The 17,317-nt window shown below is 34.8% G+C and overlaps 3 protein-coding genes across 6 annotated transcripts; 1 reads left to right on the top strand and 2 right to left on the bottom strand.

Moving 5' to 3' along the window:
- The first annotated feature begins 1,784 nt into the window (after nt 1-1,784).
- Nucleotides 1,785-11,989, top strand: LOC114382539 (paired amphipathic helix protein Sin3-like 2). Of its 4 annotated transcripts, none has more exons than XM_028342033.1 (23): nt 1,785-2,214; nt 2,321-2,396; nt 2,951-3,154; nt 3,265-3,445; nt 3,527-3,625; nt 3,794-3,967; nt 4,054-4,297; nt 5,051-5,187; nt 5,925-6,000; nt 6,097-6,126; nt 6,354-6,547; nt 6,651-6,805; nt 7,016-7,143; nt 7,248-7,502; nt 8,272-8,937; nt 9,046-9,128; nt 9,321-9,941; nt 10,024-10,121; nt 10,201-10,339; nt 10,410-10,562; nt 10,671-10,834; nt 11,093-11,204; nt 11,541-11,989. In XM_028342033.1, the coding sequence occupies exons 2-23, from the start codon at nt 2,323-2,325 to the stop codon at nt 11,673-11,675; spliced, it is 4,122 nt and encodes a 1,373-aa protein (XP_028197834.1). In that variant the 5' UTR covers nt 1,785-2,214; nt 2,321-2,322; the 3' UTR covers nt 11,676-11,989. The 4 variants fall into 4 exon arrangements, with proteins under 4 accessions (XP_028197834.1, XP_028197836.1, XP_028197833.1 ...); XM_028342035.1 differs by having other exon boundaries at nt 1,786-2,214; nt 4,054-4,291; XM_028342032.1 differs by having other exon boundaries at nt 1,787-2,214; nt 3,794-3,970.
- Nucleotides 11,990-14,753: 2,764 nt separating this feature from the next.
- LOC114381641 lies at nt 14,754-15,754 on the bottom strand. Its single transcript, XM_028340890.1, has 5 exons — nt 15,683-15,754; nt 15,463-15,601; nt 15,180-15,370; nt 15,012-15,116; nt 14,754-14,930 (listed from the first exon to the last, which is right to left on the bottom strand). The coding sequence occupies exons 1-5, from the start codon at nt 15,752-15,754 to the stop codon at nt 14,754-14,756; spliced, it is 684 nt and encodes a 227-aa protein (XP_028196691.1).
- A 21-nt stretch (nt 15,755-15,775) lies between these two features.
- Nucleotides 15,776-16,810, bottom strand: LOC114381642 (protein MAIN-LIKE 1-like). Its single transcript, XM_028340891.1, has 2 exons — nt 16,448-16,810; nt 15,776-16,342 (listed from the first exon to the last, which is right to left on the bottom strand). The coding sequence occupies exons 1-2, from the start codon at nt 16,808-16,810 to the stop codon at nt 15,776-15,778; spliced, it is 930 nt and encodes a 309-aa protein (XP_028196692.1).
- Nucleotides 16,811-17,317: the final 507 nt, after the last annotated feature.

Genomic DNA, 17,317 nt, shown 5'->3' on the forward strand with positions numbered 1-17,317 from the left:
GACAATTTGTAATTAAATAATAGTGTTATATATATATATATATATATATATATATATATATATATATATATATATATATATATATTACTTATTATATTTCATCTCTGTTAAATGGTTTAAAGTTAGTTTATTTGATTCAAATTAATTCAGTCTAATTAACTTAGTCTTTAAATTTATGAAAATTACTTTAATTTCTAAAATAGTTTAATCTTAGTATACTATAAATAAATATTTTTATTTTTTACATTGTCAAAGCAATTAGAATTTATCTTAAATATGATTTTTAAAATAATTGTTATAAAAATTAACCATTATATCATGTATATATGACACTTGATAATTGGATAACATTATTTTAAAAAAAAACTTTACACTTTCACTGTATTCTGTTTAAATTTAGTTCTAAAATTATAAAAAAAATCATTTTAATTATTCAAATATCAAATCTCAGACATCTTTTATTTATTTAGATTATCAACACAATCCAAGTGGAGCTGGTGAACGCATTTAAAGGGACGATACTTACAAGAATATTGGTCCAAGATGTTATTACACAATCATTTTAGTTCTTATTTTCGTAATTTCAAGAATTGCAGTAATAGTCAAAGGATTTTTTTTTTTGACAAAAACAGTCAAATGATATTTATATCTGTTATTTAATAATTATTTATAAATAATGGTCAAATAATAGAACCAAATAATTGTCATGTAATAATTATAACTGCTAAAATGATGTTTATAAACAGACCAAAATAATTGTGATTTGGTAATTATAACAACTGAAATGATTCTTAAAAAAACTGAAATGATATTTTATAATTTTAACAAAACGTGTTACTTAATCATTTCGTAAACAAAAACCAAAAAGTGAAACCCAATAAACTAGAAAAAAACAAAAATGGTAAAGAAGAAACCATGGGCTTGGTAGTAGACTTAGTAGTAACTCACCCATGGATCAAGTGGCTGGGTTCTAGACATGTTTTAACATGGGTTAAAGATTCAAATAACTCTTACAAACACAAATATACCTTAAGATTTGAAACTTTTTTTTTTAACTTAAGTATCATCCTTTTAAATCAATATTTGATAGTTAAACATACATTCTCTAATACATTCCTTATAATTAAACGCACTTGTATTAGTTAGAAATTATTAAAAAAATACAAAATTTTCTCATGCCTAATTTGAAATAACTATTCAAAATGTTTAGTCAAATTTTTAACAAAAGATTAATAATTAATTAGGTTCTCAAGTGATACTTTATACTATCAACATAGTTATAAAAATATTCAATAATTTTTTTCTTTTAAATTTGTAGTTTTTTTTTAACAAATTTGGACAAATAAGATAAAAACAAGAGTGTATTAAAAAAGGAATGTGTAACCAATACACATCAATTGATACAATGATAAAAGTTTGTTTGACTTTAGATATAAAATAAATTATGTTAAAAGAAAAATATTTATTTTGTATCACTTATCATCTCAAAAAAGATTAATCACTATTTTCGATGATAAGTTACTTTGTATTAATTCTTTGATAAAAATAAATAAAAAGAATTACTTAAGAATTTTAAAAAAATAATATGAAAAAAGAGTTTAAGAATTAAAAAAATAATATTTATCGTAAAAATTATATAAGAATCTAAAAGAAATCTTAAATAAAATAATGTTTCTTGTTTTAGTTACTTAAATGAGAAAATGGTTATCACTAGACAATTTAAAAAAAAAAAAGAAGTGTTCGAAAATGAGAAAAAGGCAAAGTCCCGAGTAAACAACTAAGGAAGCCTCCCACATTTGCAACAACATAAAACGCGCACACTTCTTCACAACTCACCATTTTCATATTTTTGCCTTCCGAACCGAATGTTTTATACTTTTTTCTCTTGTTTCTTCTAACTCCAAAATTTGAGTTTTGAGTTTTTATTCATGCACGTACCACCGCTTCTCCTCCTTTTTCCACCCGAAATTCTCTCTCTTTTTTTCTCTGTCCAAATCTCGTTTTCTGCTGTTGTTGTTTCTGTCTCAATTACTCGTTCTTGTTCTTAACTTACCAACGTAAGAAGAGGGACACAGACACACAACAAATCAACCCAGCCACCTATTTTGTCTGATCAAACCCCTTCCCTCTTTCATTTCTCTTGTTTCTCGCCGATCTATTCAACTTGTTTTCCAGCAAATTTTTCAAGGGAAAAAATTCTGGGAAACTCGTAAGGTACCATTTTTTACCCTTTTCACTTTTTGGGTCTGGTTTGTTTTTACGTTTGCTTTTCTCGTACCATTCTTTGTTGTTGTTAATTGGATTGGTTTTGATTTTGCAGAGATGAAGAGGGCAAGGGATGATATGTATCCTGCCTCTCAATTCAAACGCCCCTTTGCTTCATCACGTGCTGATTCGTATATTTCTTTTCCTTTTTTTCCAATTTCTTGCCCTATTTTTGTTATCTGTTTTGTTTATCTGCCAATTTTGTATTTATGACTCTGAAATTGCTAGTTTGCCCTATTTTGTGCTGCGTGAATGGAACATGGGTCTGTTGTTAAGTGTGTGTTTTCGCATGTGGTGTGGAATTGTTGTTGAGTTTAGTTAGGGTTGTGTTTAACTCAACTTGAATTGACTTTGGAATGGGTTATCTGGTGGGATCATGGATTTTAGAAGAAATGGACGTGTTAATTAGGGTATGGCTAAAGCAATTTGATTTGTTCTAATTGTATGTGTGAATATTAGTTACCAGGCAAGTAATATGAGTAACGTTGTAAATTACCTCATTGATTAACTTAGAAAATGGATAAATGTCTACATTCTTTCAACCTGAGGAATGAGGATATTATAAATTTTAGATAGTTTGGACGTTGAACAAGTGAAATGTTTGATGGCTTGTAGAGATTAGCATATTATGATTGTTAATATTCTGGGTATCTGAAAGTGCATGTGTTTATGTTATGCGATGAAGCTATGGACAAAACCAAGTCCCTGGAAGCGGAGGGGGAGGAGGAGGTGGCAATGGAGGTGTTGTTGGCGGGGGAGCAAATACTTCCCAAAAGCTTACTACCAATGATGCTTTATCCTATTTGAAGGAAGTTAAAGACATGTTTCAGGACCAAAGAGAGAAGTACGACATGTTCCTTGAGGTCATGAAAGATTTCAAGGCCCAACGGTAGATTCTTACCCCACTCATTAGTCTTTACACTGTATGATGATTTTGAAATGTGGAGTTTTCTACATAAAGAAACAACTTTTCTCAATATTTCTTTTGGTTCTTTCCAGGACTGACACTGCCGGTGTCATAAAAAGGGTGAAGGAGTTATTCAAAGGGCACAACAATTTGATTTTTGGATTTAATACATTCCTGCCAAAAGGTTATGAGATAACGCTTGATGAGGATGAGGCTCCTCCAAAGAAAACTGTTGAATTTGAAGAAGCAATCAGCTTTGTGAACAAGATAAAGGTGAATGACCTTTTCAGAAGTTGACTTATTTCACTGATATTGTTGATTACTAGCTGTAACTGATACGTTTTTCTTCTACAGAAACGATTCCAAAATGATGAGCTTGTTTACAAATCATTCTTGGACATTTTAAATATGTACCGCAAAGAGCATAAGGACATTGGTGAGGTTTATAGTGAGGTAATATGCTATGTACTTTTTCGGGGGCACTCTATGATGCTTTTGTTGTGTTCTCTTTGAAAGATTTTTGTTGAATGGGGGCACTCTTCGTTGATTTTGTCGTGTTCTCTTTAAAAGATTTTTGGTTGAATGTTTACTCTCTTTCCTTTTTAAAAAAATATTTTCTAGGTTGCTACCCTTTTTAAGGACCATCGAGATTTGCTCGAGGAGTTCACTAGATTCTTACCAGATACTTCTGCTGCACCTTCCACACAGCATGCTCCATATATTCGAAATTCATTGCATCGCTTCAATGAGCGGGGTTCTATGGCCCCTATGATCCGCCAAATGCCAGCTGACAAGGCAGTAAGATTGTTCCTCTCCCACAGTACATGAATCTTGTACACTGCTTTTTTTTTAATGATTGGGTTACAAACTTCTTTTTACAGCAACGTTATCGACGAGACAGGCTTCCTTCTCACGATCGTGATCATGATATGAGTGCTGAACGCCCTGAGCTGGATGATGACAAGACAATGATGAACATACACAAGGAGCAGAGGAAGCGTGAAAGTAGGGAGAGGAGAATGCGTGATCAAGATGAGAGAGAACATGATCTTGATAACAACAGGGATTTGAACTTGCAACGCTTTCCTGACAAAAAGAAATCTGTCAAGAAGGCTGAAGGTTTTGGAATGGCTTCTGACTTTACTTCTTATGAACACATGATTCATATAATCTTGCATTGCTTGAACACATAATGTTATGCTTTGGATAGATGCATTGCTTGAACACATGATTCATATAATCTTGCATTTTAGATACATAATGCTATTCTTGTTTGCCAGTAACTTGTTTACAATATGCTGCAGATTTTTATCTATTTAAATGTAATAATTGGCACTATTGAAGAAAACCTCCACTTAAGAAAACAGAGGATATGAAACTATATTGACTTTTCTCTTGTGTCGAACACTCTACTGTAAATACAGAGTAAACTAGTGTAGTTGTTGAAAATTCGTTCAACTGTAAATGCATCATTAAAAAATATTTATATTTTAGAGTTGATCAATTTGTAGAGTGTTGTAATATAATATTAGTGCATGTTTAGAAATCCTGAAGTTTGGAGAAATAACTTCTTATTTTTCAAAAGTTCTTGTAGGAAGTGAACATAAATAAGTGATTATTTCTTCAAAACAAGCTCAACCTAGCACACACTTAGAGTTTAAATAAATCATATGCATGATTGAATGTAGTCATCACCAGTTGTTTGGAGTTCTTTTGTTTCCTTTTTAGCATTTATATGTCCTGATAGTATCTTTCTTGATTACAAGTTTTTCTTGCCTTCGTTTTTAAATAAATAACGGGGAGATTGGATGATCATATTGACCTGTATATTTTCCTAACCTGTTGATTATTTATTTGTTTGTTTTTTATTCATGCCAGGCATGTATAGTCAAGCATTCAGTTTCTGTGAGAAAGTTAAGGAGAAGTTGAGCAGTTCTGATGATTACCAAACGTTCTTGAAGTGCCTTCATATTTTCAGCAATGGAATAATTAAAAGGAATGATTTGCAAAATTTGGTATGTGATTGCCTCTGTGAGTCACATACTTAAAAGTCTTGCAAGAAGACATCTCTCTGCTTTTACTCACATACTTCATTTTTGGGTATTCTTGCTGACATTGCATTATTTAAGTTACATTACTTGCATGATTTATCTTGGAATTTTATAAAGTTTCATTAATTGAAGTATGAAAATTAGTTGGTACTAGTTTTGCTCAGAATTCTAGAAGACAGTTTAAAATATGCTTCTCATGATAGACTATTCAATGCTTTGATTGATGGTATATGCTACTTCAGTTCAGACAATTAGTTTTTATTTATTTTTTTACCGATGGTATATGCTTCTTAAGATTATGTTGGTATTTGTTTTAGCCAGTATTGACATGAAGGATTTAGCTGAAAAGAAAATGAAAGGGATTTTGTAGGAAGGTTTTGTGGTCACAAAAATGCTGGTCGCATGATAGAAAGATAGAGGTGACAGAATGCGGAATGATTGTATCAGGAACACAATATATTTTGAGTTCCACTCAGAATACAGAATCAATTCATTTGTATGATTGCATCAGAAACACAATATGCAGAATGTATTTTAATATTTCTTCTCTCAGTTTTCTCACCCTTTCTCTTAGTTTCTGTTCACTTAACTAAAACATGAGTAGATCTAGGTCATCAGATTTTGTGCAAGCTCAAACTCTTTCTTATGAGTTTCTGTTGCCTCTAGTCTTAATGTATATCATTTCAAAATATACATTTCAGGTAACTGATTTACTCGGAAAGCATTCGGATCTTATGGATGAATTCAATGATTTCTTGGAGCGTTGTGAAAATATTGGTAATTGTTTTTCAAGTCTTATTTTTTTTTCTCCTTAATATTACTATTGTATTTTCTCAATCCTTGAGATCATATTTTGCATATTTGTTCTTGCAGATGGATTCCTTGCTGGTGTCATGAGTAAAAGTACGTTAATATACAATATATATCTTGTCCTCCTTATGTTTATGCATTTACTTCCATTTCTTCTTATTTTGGGGAGTAGGGTTCTCCGGTTTGTAGACTGAATTATCATTATCTTTTAAGAAATCATTCAGAGATAATGTTGAATTATGCTGAGTATTTTAAAGGTTTTTTTCTTTTCTTCCCATATATTGATGGTCAATTTGATGTTGCAAAAATGTTGATTTCAGAGTCGCTGTCTACTGATGCTCATTTATCAAGATCATCAAAATTGGAGGACAAGGACAAAGAGCACAAGCGCGATATGGATGGAGCTAAAGAGAAGGAAAGATACAGGGAGAAATACATGGGAAAATCAATTCAAGAACTTGACCTTAGTGACTGTAAACGTTGCACTCCCAGCTACCGACTTCTGCCTGCAGATGTATATAACTTCTATTTTATTTCTTTCTTGTTGGCATTCTCAATAATGTAATTAAGTTCTTGTGTAACTCTTATCCCCCCCCCCCAATTCTCATTTTTTGCAGTATCCAATTCCTACAGCTAGTCAGAGATCCGAGCTTGGTGCTCAAGTCTTGAATGACCATTGGGTATCTGTGACTTCTGGAAGTGAGGATTACTCTTTCAAACATATGCGCAGAAATCAGTATGAAGAGAGCTTGTTCAGATGTGAAGATGACAGGTAAAACTTGTGCTGGATTTTCCTGTTTACCTTTTACTTTGGTTAGTTCATTTCTTTTTATCTTCATTTTCCTGGATCTGACAATTTTTCTTTGTTTGCATTATCTCTCCTGCCTCCTGGCTGCATTGTTCATTATGGAGTCATTATTTTCTCAAAGATTAAAAGTTTTGTATGTATAATCGAATGATGGTATTTTTATTTCTAATTTAGATATGAGCTGGACATGTTATTAGAGTCTGTGAGTTCAGCTGCTAAAAAAGCAGAGGAATTGTATAATAACATCAATGAAAATAAAATTGGCATGGAGACTCTGAACCGTATTGAAGATCACTTTACTGGTATGTATCAAAATAACCTCGATCTAAAATTTTAATATATATAACTGCTGTTTTTCAACATTAGAGCTTTATAAATTGATTTTGTCTGAGGTTATGCATTGCAGTTCTGAATTTAAGGTGCATTGAACGTTTATACGGTGATCATGGTCTGGATGTTATAGACATATTGCGTAAAAACCCAACCCATGCCCTGCCTGTAATATTGACTCGACTGAAGCAGAAGCAAGAGGAGTGGAGTAAGTGTCGTTCAGATTTCAATAAAGTATGGGCTGAAATTTATGCTAAAAATCACTACAAATCACTTGATCATCGTAGCTTCTACTTCAAACAGCAAGATTCAAAGAACTTGAGCACCAAATGTAAGTTTATTTTCTTTTATGTTCATATTTCATTTTGATTTTATTGTTTTGACTTGCCATGAGCTCCATGAACATGCATCAATAAGTGACAGTAGAACCATAGAAAGTTTACATGGGTCAATTAGGAAATATTTTCATTGGTTCTGTTCTGTGGCTTAAAAGCCTATTATGAACAATAGATATTTTGTAGCTCGCATGGTATAAGCATGACAAAAAGTGTTTATAATTCCTGCTTGCCTTCGTTATGGCTACAATGGCCAATATTGTGACACTGTCTTCTGGGTATAGATGATAAATATTTTGAAGCTAGCTGTATTATAAGCATGACAATGTATATGGTATGCCATCTACTCTTCAACTCTTAGTCTTATCTTATTGTTCTTCAGATGAGATTGGAATATCCTTACTACCTTCTGCTTAAAGTTCTTTGAACTGTTTTAAATTAGAAACACTGGTCTGGAAAGTAAAAGACTGATAGAGACTGCATACAAAGGCACATTTTGCCTATAACCCATGCATGTATTATACTGAAAACACACTTCTTGGAAAGCAGTTGCTTTGTTTTTGCGGATCTCACAGCTGTTGGAATAAAAGAGAGATTCAGCAATAAATAAGTCTTAGCAAGCCTTGGCCTTGCCACCTACACAAATTTATTAGTAACAATCCTATAAAACTTTAAAATTGTATTGTAAGTATTACACATTATTGCATGTTTCAGTATCATGATCCTTTTAGTCTGTTCTAAGATTCTCTGTTTGATATTATACAGCTTTGGTTACTGAGATTAAAGAAATTAAAGAAAAGCAGCAGAAAGAGGATGATATTATTCAGTCTATTGCAGCTGGAAATAAACAGCCTCTAATTCCACATCTGGAATTTGAATATTCTGATGTTGGGATTCATGAAGACCTGTATAAACTTGTTTGTTATTCATGTGAGGAGTTATTCTCAAGTAAGGAGTTGTTAAATAAAATTATGAGGCTCTGGAGTACCTTCTTGGAGCCAATGCTTGGTGTTCCTTCCCAATCTCATGGAACAGAAAGGGCCGAGGACAGAAAAACTGGGCATAATGTTCGCAATTTTGGTGCACCAAATATCGGGGGTGATGGAAGTCCCCGTGGAGACTCTCTTTTAATGAATTCAAGGGTACCAAAATCTGATAAGAATGAAGCTGATGGTAGAGTAACTGAAGTGAAGAATGTTCACCGGACTACTGTGGCATCCAATGATAAAGAAAATGGGTCTGTTGGTGGCGAACTTGTTAGTAGAGATGATCCTTTAATGGATAAAGGACAGAAAAATGTAGAATACAATGATAAAGCTTCTGGATTTAGCAAACAATTTACCTCTGATGAGCAAGGAGCTAAAAACAATGTATCAATTGCAATTAGAGGAGAAAACAGCCTGAACAGAACTAACTTAGATGTGTCTCCAGGTCTCTATGCATAGTTGCGAAATTGTTGCACTCAATTCAATTCTTTTACATTTCTGTTTTAGTTAATGTTACTCTAGTCACAATCCTAAATTTTGTTTATTTTTTTAGGCCGTGCCCTTACTCCATCGCGACCTACTGATGTTGATGACTCTGTATCCAAGTCTCAGGGTGTTAATGCACCATCGGTGGAGGTATGAGTTCTCAATTGTGGCAGACTTAACTCTTACTCATTTTAGCAAAAGCACCTAATCAGTTTAGATCTATTTACTTTCTCATTCTTTTTTCTTTTCCTTTTCTTTCTGCATTCTCTGAAACCAGGGAATTTTATTTTATTTTTCTCCAATTGATATTGGTATGTCTCTTTGCTTATCTTTGTGTTTCAGGGATGTGACATGGCAACTCCAGTACCAGTGGCCAATGGTGTTCTAAGTGAGAGCAGTAAAGTTAAAACTCACGATGAATCAGTTGGGCCTTGCAAAATTGAAAAGGAAGAGGGTGAATTGTCACCAAATGGTGACTCTGAGGAGGATAACATTGTTGCTTATGGAGATTCAAATGTGCAATCAATGGCCAAGTCAAAGCACAACATTGAAAGAAGGAAATATCAGTCTAGAAATGGAGAGGATGAATCTTGTCCTGAGGCTGGAGGTGACAATGATGCAGATGCAGATGATGAGGACAGTGAAAATGTTTCTGAAGCTGGTGAAGATGTCTCAGGCAGTGAATCTGCTGGTGATGAATGCTTCCGTGAAGATCATGAAGAGGAGGAGGATATAGAACATGATGATGTTGATGGTAAGGCTGAGAGTGAAGGTGAAGCTGAGGGGATATGTGATGCACAAGCAGGAGGAGATGGCACATCTTTGCCATTGTCAGAGAGGTTCCTTTCATCTGTGAAACCTCTCACAAAGCATGTATCAGCAGTTTCATTTGTCGAAGAAATGAAGGACTCAAGGGTGTTCTATGGAAATGATGACTTCTATGTGTTTTTTAGACTTCATCAAGTAAGGATAATGTTATTTTGTGGTTGTTGATATTGAAATTTCTTCCTCAGTGGATGTCATAAACTCTGTTTGAACTTGGCAGGCTCTTTATGAGAGGCTCTTATCAGCAAAAACACATTCAATGAGCGCAGAAATGAAATGGAAAGCAAAAGATGCTAGTTCACCAGATCCTTATTCAAGGTAAATTTTCACAACTTATTTCCCCCCCTCCTTCCCAAAAAAAGTGTTCATTACATGTCAATTGTCCATACTTTTTTAGATTTATCAATGCATTGTACAACTTGCTTGATGGATCTGCCGAAAATGCAAAGTTTGAAGATGAATGCCGGGCAATTATTGGGAACCAGTCATATGTGTTATTCACATTGGACAAGTTAATATACAAATTGGTCAGACAGGTATGTTGCCATATTATCTTATTTTCTACTTGCTTATGACTTCAAAGGTTCTAATTTGCCTTTTCTGCAGCTTCAAACTGTCGCAACCGATGAGGTAGACAATAAGCTTCTCCAATTATATGAATATGAAAAGTCTCGCAAGCCTGGGAAGTTAAATGATTCTGTATATCATGCAAATGCTCATGTCATCCTTCATGAGGAGAATATATATCGTTTACAATGTGTAGGCCCCTTGTACCCAAGTCTAAAACCAAAAGAAAAAAGTCAGATTTGTGAACAGGAGCATGAGTTCTTGTGGTTAATATTATTTTTCTTTGCCATCTTATTGCAGTCCTCTACCCCCTCACGACTATCCATCCAGCTCATGGACAATATGAATGAAAAGCCTGAGTTGTTTGCCGTTTCCATTGATCCAAATTTCTCTTTTTATCTGCACAATGATTTTCTGTCTGTCTTTCCCAACAAAAAGGAGCCCCATGGCATCATACTGCATAGGTACAGATTCTGCAAGATTAAACTTTTTGGTTTAGTACTTCTCTCTTTTCTGTAATGACAATTGGGGTAGCAGTTACTTTGTGATGTAAGCATGATTAATCTTTTACTGACCACAGGTTATTTCTTTATTTGCTAATTGGGGGTTAAACATTTTGGTTGTGGATTTTATTGCATACTTTTAGCAACATGGAAATATTGCATATTCTCTTCAACTAGGTAACACTGAGTTTTTTCTGCTTTTTATTTTGATATATGCAGAAACAAACGCCAATATGGAAAATTAGATGAGCTTTCTGCAATATGCTCTGCCATGGAAGGTGTTAAAGTAATTAATGGATTGGAATGTAAGATAGCTTGCAGCTCATCTAAGGTATGCTGCTTTTTCATACTTCTTGGTTTTCCATTTTTGCACTCTACTGCTTTATTTATAATATTATTGACATAATCTTTCCTTTTCTATGTTCATCTTCTCTTCATAATGATATAGATATGCCCTCTTTTTCCATAAAGGTTTTAAATTATATTTGGGGTTGCAGTGTGGTGCTGCAATTGTAAGACCAATGGTGTGGATTTGAGAATGTTAACTGCCTAGGGTGGCATTCAAAGCACCACACACTGACAAGGCTATTGATCTTCTGTTTTATTTCTTTAAAACCAATGGTTAGAACAATGCTTTGTTTTTCTTATTCGTGAATTTCATCTGCAGATTTCTTATGTTCTTGACACACAAGATTTTTTCTTCCGACCAAGAAAGAAAAGACGAACGCCTTCAGGGACCACAACCTCTCGGTTCCGCAGGGACAGAGAGGAAAGATTCCGCAAATTGTTGGCATGCTCGTAATTTGTATCTTCATGAAGAGTTGTTCTCTAACATCTTCTAAAACAGCTGAGGAGACTCATACATAATTCTATATGTTTGAGTCTTGGTGTAGCAACCTAGGAACCCTTTGGGTTTACAATTTTATTTGTTGTCAGTACTTGAATTTTCACATGAAAGTGGAGGAGGGGTATATAGATGGGAGTGTGTAATATGTTTATGAGGTCTCATGCGTTGTGCCCATTCCTTTGTAAATAGTTTGCTTCGTTATATATTTGTAGAATATTGTTTACCCAATTGTTTATTAGTTGCAACACAGTTGCTTCCTCCGTTCCAAAGCTTGCGTGCCCCTAGTTTATACTTGATATTGTTCTTTGCATTTTTCATTTTTCTGTTCTTAAATGTGTTTTTGCTTTATTTTTTGACCATTTTGTTTCTCCATCAATTCTCCATTGTTGAAGTCTATTCGAGTTTTAGAAGAATAAAAATCATGACACGTTGGCATGAACTAGACTACACAATTAGGGGGTGCGGGCTACACATTCTACATTATTCCCTTGGCATGATGATTTGAAAATCAAATACAGATGTCGACGGCCTGAAAGTAGGGTAGGGTCATTGATAAAGGATCTTTGTTTCATAATTCAATATAAATGGTTTTGATAAAATTAATTTTGAATTATTGAAAATGATTGATATGCGTGTTTAAATCAATATCGGTAACAAATTTTGTATTGAAATGCATGTTATACTGAGAGCAACTGATTTTTATAGTTTATCAAATGGATAGAAAGACAACACTTTCACTTACTTTAAATCTAATTCAAGGGAATTAAAAAATGATTTAATAATTGTCCCAAAAGATGTCGTTCAATCTTTTAAAATGGATTTGCTTAATGAAACTCGTGAAGCAGCCATATAGTTTGTACACTCAACAATAAATTGGTATTCCAAAAATATCCATGGTTGGTTTCTTCTTCTTTTTACCTTTAAACAATAATGTTTTTAATGCATTCATTTGTTGAATGTGTTGGTTTGTTCTCGTTTTTTTATTTTTGTGAGAGGAGAGATGCATTGTGACCACTTTGGTCAAGGCAATAATGTTAAGGAGGTACGTTGGCAAGTGATGATTATGACGGTGGTGGTGTGATTGTTACCGGAGGTACGTTGCGTATTTTTTTTTATTTGTTTTCTGCGTATAAGTCTTACGGATTAAAGAATCCTTAAGCTTGACACCACATTGGTTTAGTAGGAAACATAAACACGAAACATGTTAACACGTGTCTATTTTTTAATAAAAAGTGAACCAATCTGTCGGTGAAAAGCATCTATATATATGAGACACAGAAAACGCTAAAAAATGACACATGAGCTTGCTTTCACATACTCTCCCAATTGTTACACAAAGTATGGCATTTTTAGGAGAAACTAGCAGTCAGACGATTGTCAACTCAAGGTTGGGTTTCATTTTTTCAAATGGATCGATTATTCACAATGATAGCGGGGTTTACTTCTAAACTTCCACTCCGATGACCATTTGAGTACCAAACAGCTGTGATTTTGCAAGGCTAAAAACTAAAATACACAATACCCTTCAGTTAACCGACAAACAATTTTTGGATGAAATTCACTACCGACAGTCATTCATAGATACGGGTAACCAAATTCGCTTTCAATGTATGCAATTGATAAATGATGACAATGTCAACACAATGTTAATGTGTAATGATCAATTTTCGTGTGTTGGTCCGATTGATTTATTATGCACCGTTGGAAGAACACCAGATGGAATAATAAACTTACTTGAATGCACTATGACCCCTATTCATGATGCGCTTCTGTATTACAACGCGGGGTGGAACATGCCACGCCAAAATAACTTTGTAGGTTACGCGTTCACAGGAAAAAATCCTAAAATATTTAAAATTCCTTCAGGATGTACCATCGATGAACTGAAGGATTTGATAAAGCAAGTTGCACCTCAAGGGATTCTCCCTCATGGAATTCATGCATCACAAACGGTAAGGCGATTGTTTTTTCGACAACCAGGTTATTTTGAGTATTCAGACAAAGTTATCAAATTTGAAATTATTGAACTGAAAACTAACGATGACGTGTTGAAGGTCTTAGTACAATCTAACTATTGGAAATAATTTGGGTCAATAGAAATTTTAGCTGTTTTTACTAAACAGGTTATGGAAATGGAAGACGACATGGCTACATCGCTACAGGATTGAATGCAAGTTTTATTTCCTAATTTTTCATGCAAATTTTAGTTCTTTCCAGCATGTTGAAGTGAATGTAATGTTTGAATTTGAAAAAAAATTGTGTTTGGCTTTTTTTATGATTATTGTAGTTTCTAACGCAATTGTAGAACACATGTATTTTTATGATACCAAGGTTAGACAAGTGGCAGTGACCACAAAAACATTTAATTGTTCAAAATCCATCGCAAGAGGTTTACCATAATTAAGTTCAACAAAAATAAAAATATATTAAACAAATGACATGCTAGTCACCATTAAGAAGAAAACAGCAACAAGGAATGTGACATCGGAGTAAAATAACCAGAGACCTCATGCCATTATCTTGGCATACCTAACGTAAAGACTGTTCACAACTTTCCCAACATTGGAAATCAGTGTTAGGATCGTCAAATATGACAAGTCTTGTCATCAATACGCCTTACTTTCCATTAGAAGTGCTACAAGCCTTGCCTCAAGTTGTTCTTGTAACTTTTATACACAATATCACTTTTTTTCTTATTCTATGTTGTTCATTTATTTGATATTTTTAAATTAAAATAAACTTAAAAACATTATTGATAATAGATCATAAATCTACATGTAGTTATCTTTTAAACTGGTTGATATTTTTCATGTTTTATTTGTAGTAATTTGTTGTAGAAATTTAAAATCATTATGATTTTTTTTTGTAAAAAAGTGTTTTATCATATGCATACTTTTAGCATTGAACTTCTAAACATCTTTAAAAGACAAGTGCACAACAAAAATCAATGCAAAAAATAAATTCAATAAAAGTTGTAACCAAAAATAATATAACAAATACTAAAATGTTATCAAATACAATAAAAGACATGTATCAATGATCTATGCGGCGTCTATGTCGCGCCCTGAGACTTCCATCTGAGGTGTTACCCCTAGCGATCCTGAGGCAATCTTGCATGATTTCGTGTAACTCTGTGCCTTCAGTGACCATCCTAAGGTTGAGCACACGCTCCAACCTTTCTGCGATTGCTTCACAACCTTCACAAGCATCCTGTGACAGTCATAAAAACACAGTTATTACAAAATTTTAAATAAAAATCAATTTATAAAACATTAAACCAACTAATCTTACCACTGAATGTCTAGGGAGATCAAATGCCACTAGAACCTCCGGGATATGTGGCTCGACGTATTCCTCATCATGTGGGGTAGGTGGATGTCTGGGCTGATCACCTGCCTGGGTCAGTGTGACGAATGGATGAGATATCTAGAAAAACCAATCCATGTAGTCTGCTGATACCTGTCCAGGGACAACACAAATCTCACCCGCAGGTACTACATGGTCCAAGAAATGCATCCACCTGTCGCCTATCTCCTCATATGACAGTGAAGCACTAACAGGCGACAGAGGGATCATTTGAATGTACCCGAATTGTCGTACCACCCTCTCTGGTCGAACAAAGACCACAATAGGACCCATCTCAGCTGACCCTGGAAGCAGAAAATCAGGTCAAAGCCCCTAACTCCTCGGTGGCCAGCGTAAGGCATCCAGCACATGTTTGTGATCGTCAGAGCATCTAAACGTGCCCGGTACGACGCTCCTGTGACCCCCCTCATGTGAGCCTTCGTAGTCAGCCACCAGGAGGCACATGGGGTCGTCTCAGCATACGCATCATCAGTGACGCACTGATGCACACTAGGAAAGTGCTCATATATCCAGCACTACAAACATGACATGAACATAAGATAAAAAACATGTTTACATCATAATCCAATTTAACTTATTACGAACACAACATTTACCTGTGATAAAGTCAAGTACCTAGTCATCTGTCGTGTAGGGGTCTGGCAAGCTTCATTTAGCTGGTCATACATGTGCACTAGTGTCGCAGCTCCCTAAGCATAGACCCTTGTCTGACCCAAGTCTCGAAAACCCTCCAGATGAACCACATGAACATGTGTTGCACTCTTGTTAGAAAAAAGAGTGCAACCCACCAAGTGGAGGAGATAAGCATGGGCTGCTACAATCCACCATCGGACATGGCATCTACTCTGATAGACCTCCCGAAGCCACGAAATTCGTATGTATGCCCCATGCGCCCGTACAGTCTCAACTCCAGCCTCATCACCAAAGACCTCAAGCAGCTCCATCAACAAGAAGATTGCCTCATCCATAAGCAGAGGCTCAAAGCTGTGTAACACGCCTGTGATGGGAAGATGGAGGAGTGCCGCCGCATCGTCCAGGGTGATCATCAACTCTCCTACTAGAAGGTGGAAGGTGCTGGTCTCCCTATGCCACCTCTCGAAAAATGCGAATATAAGTCTAGGATCGTTGGTGACTACAGAACACCCAATTAGTGGACTTAATCCAGTGGCCGCCACTAGGCCTTCTATCTCAGGTGCTGACCTCCCAAATTTATCAACCTTCATACCTTGGGAGACTAACTTCAACTCAGGTCGTTCCTGAGTTAAAGAACACATCATAACAGTTTATTAAAAATTCATTATCGCAAACAACTCAACAAAAACAAATAATTAACAAATAACTTTACGTAAAAATTAAAATACCTCTCCACTCCAGATGCTATGTGCCACATGGTCGCCAAATGAAGTCAGGACCGATGGGTCACGTGGCCCACCAGGGAATCCCTCAGCATGATCAGCAGGTGACCCCTTAGCACCATCAATAGTTATGCCCTCTACGTCTGCAGCATCTACGTCCGCAATCCTCTCAGGAATATCCTCGTCCATATGAGGAACATCCTCAGTCACCTGAGGAACATCCTCAGTAACATCAACATGAACCCTTTGCCTACGGGCAAAAGCAGTAGGCCTACGCCTTTGGGAAACATCAGCATGATGCTCATCCTGGCCCATGCCTCTACCTCTAACACTAGCTAAGGCACGACCTAAACCTCTTGTTCTAACCATGATCTGAAAATCGTGAAGAACATGCAGTTTTTTTGGTCAAATTAACTATTCATATCATTAACACATAAACTAAACCCTACACACTCAACCCTAACCACTACATATTTATCATACACTCTACTAGAACCTAATAACCGAATTTTATGCAAATCCAGAAAACATAAAAAACAAATATATAATATTAAATTTAATTTTTGTTATCTCAAACATAAATATTATCAAGCATAAATAAAAATGTTATCTATCAATCATAAACAAAAAATGTTACCTAATACATAAAAATGTTATCTCCAAACATAACAAAAAAATAAAAATTAAGCAAACTAATAAAAAAAAATTTCAAACCTTCTTACGGAAGAAGGTTCTTCCATAAGAAGAAAAGCATTAATACGAAAGAAGGTACTTCCGTAAGTTCATACGGAACAACCTTCTCCCGTATGAAGGATATTCTTGTTACGGAAGAAGGTTCTTACGTAAGAACATACGAAAGAACCTTCTTCCGTAACA

The sequence above is a fragment of the Glycine soja genome, chromosome 13 (assembly GCF_004193775.1).
Source record: "Glycine soja cultivar W05 chromosome 13, ASM419377v2, whole genome shotgun sequence".
Classification (NCBI taxonomy): domain Eukaryota; kingdom Viridiplantae; phylum Streptophyta; class Magnoliopsida; order Fabales; family Fabaceae; genus Glycine; species Glycine soja.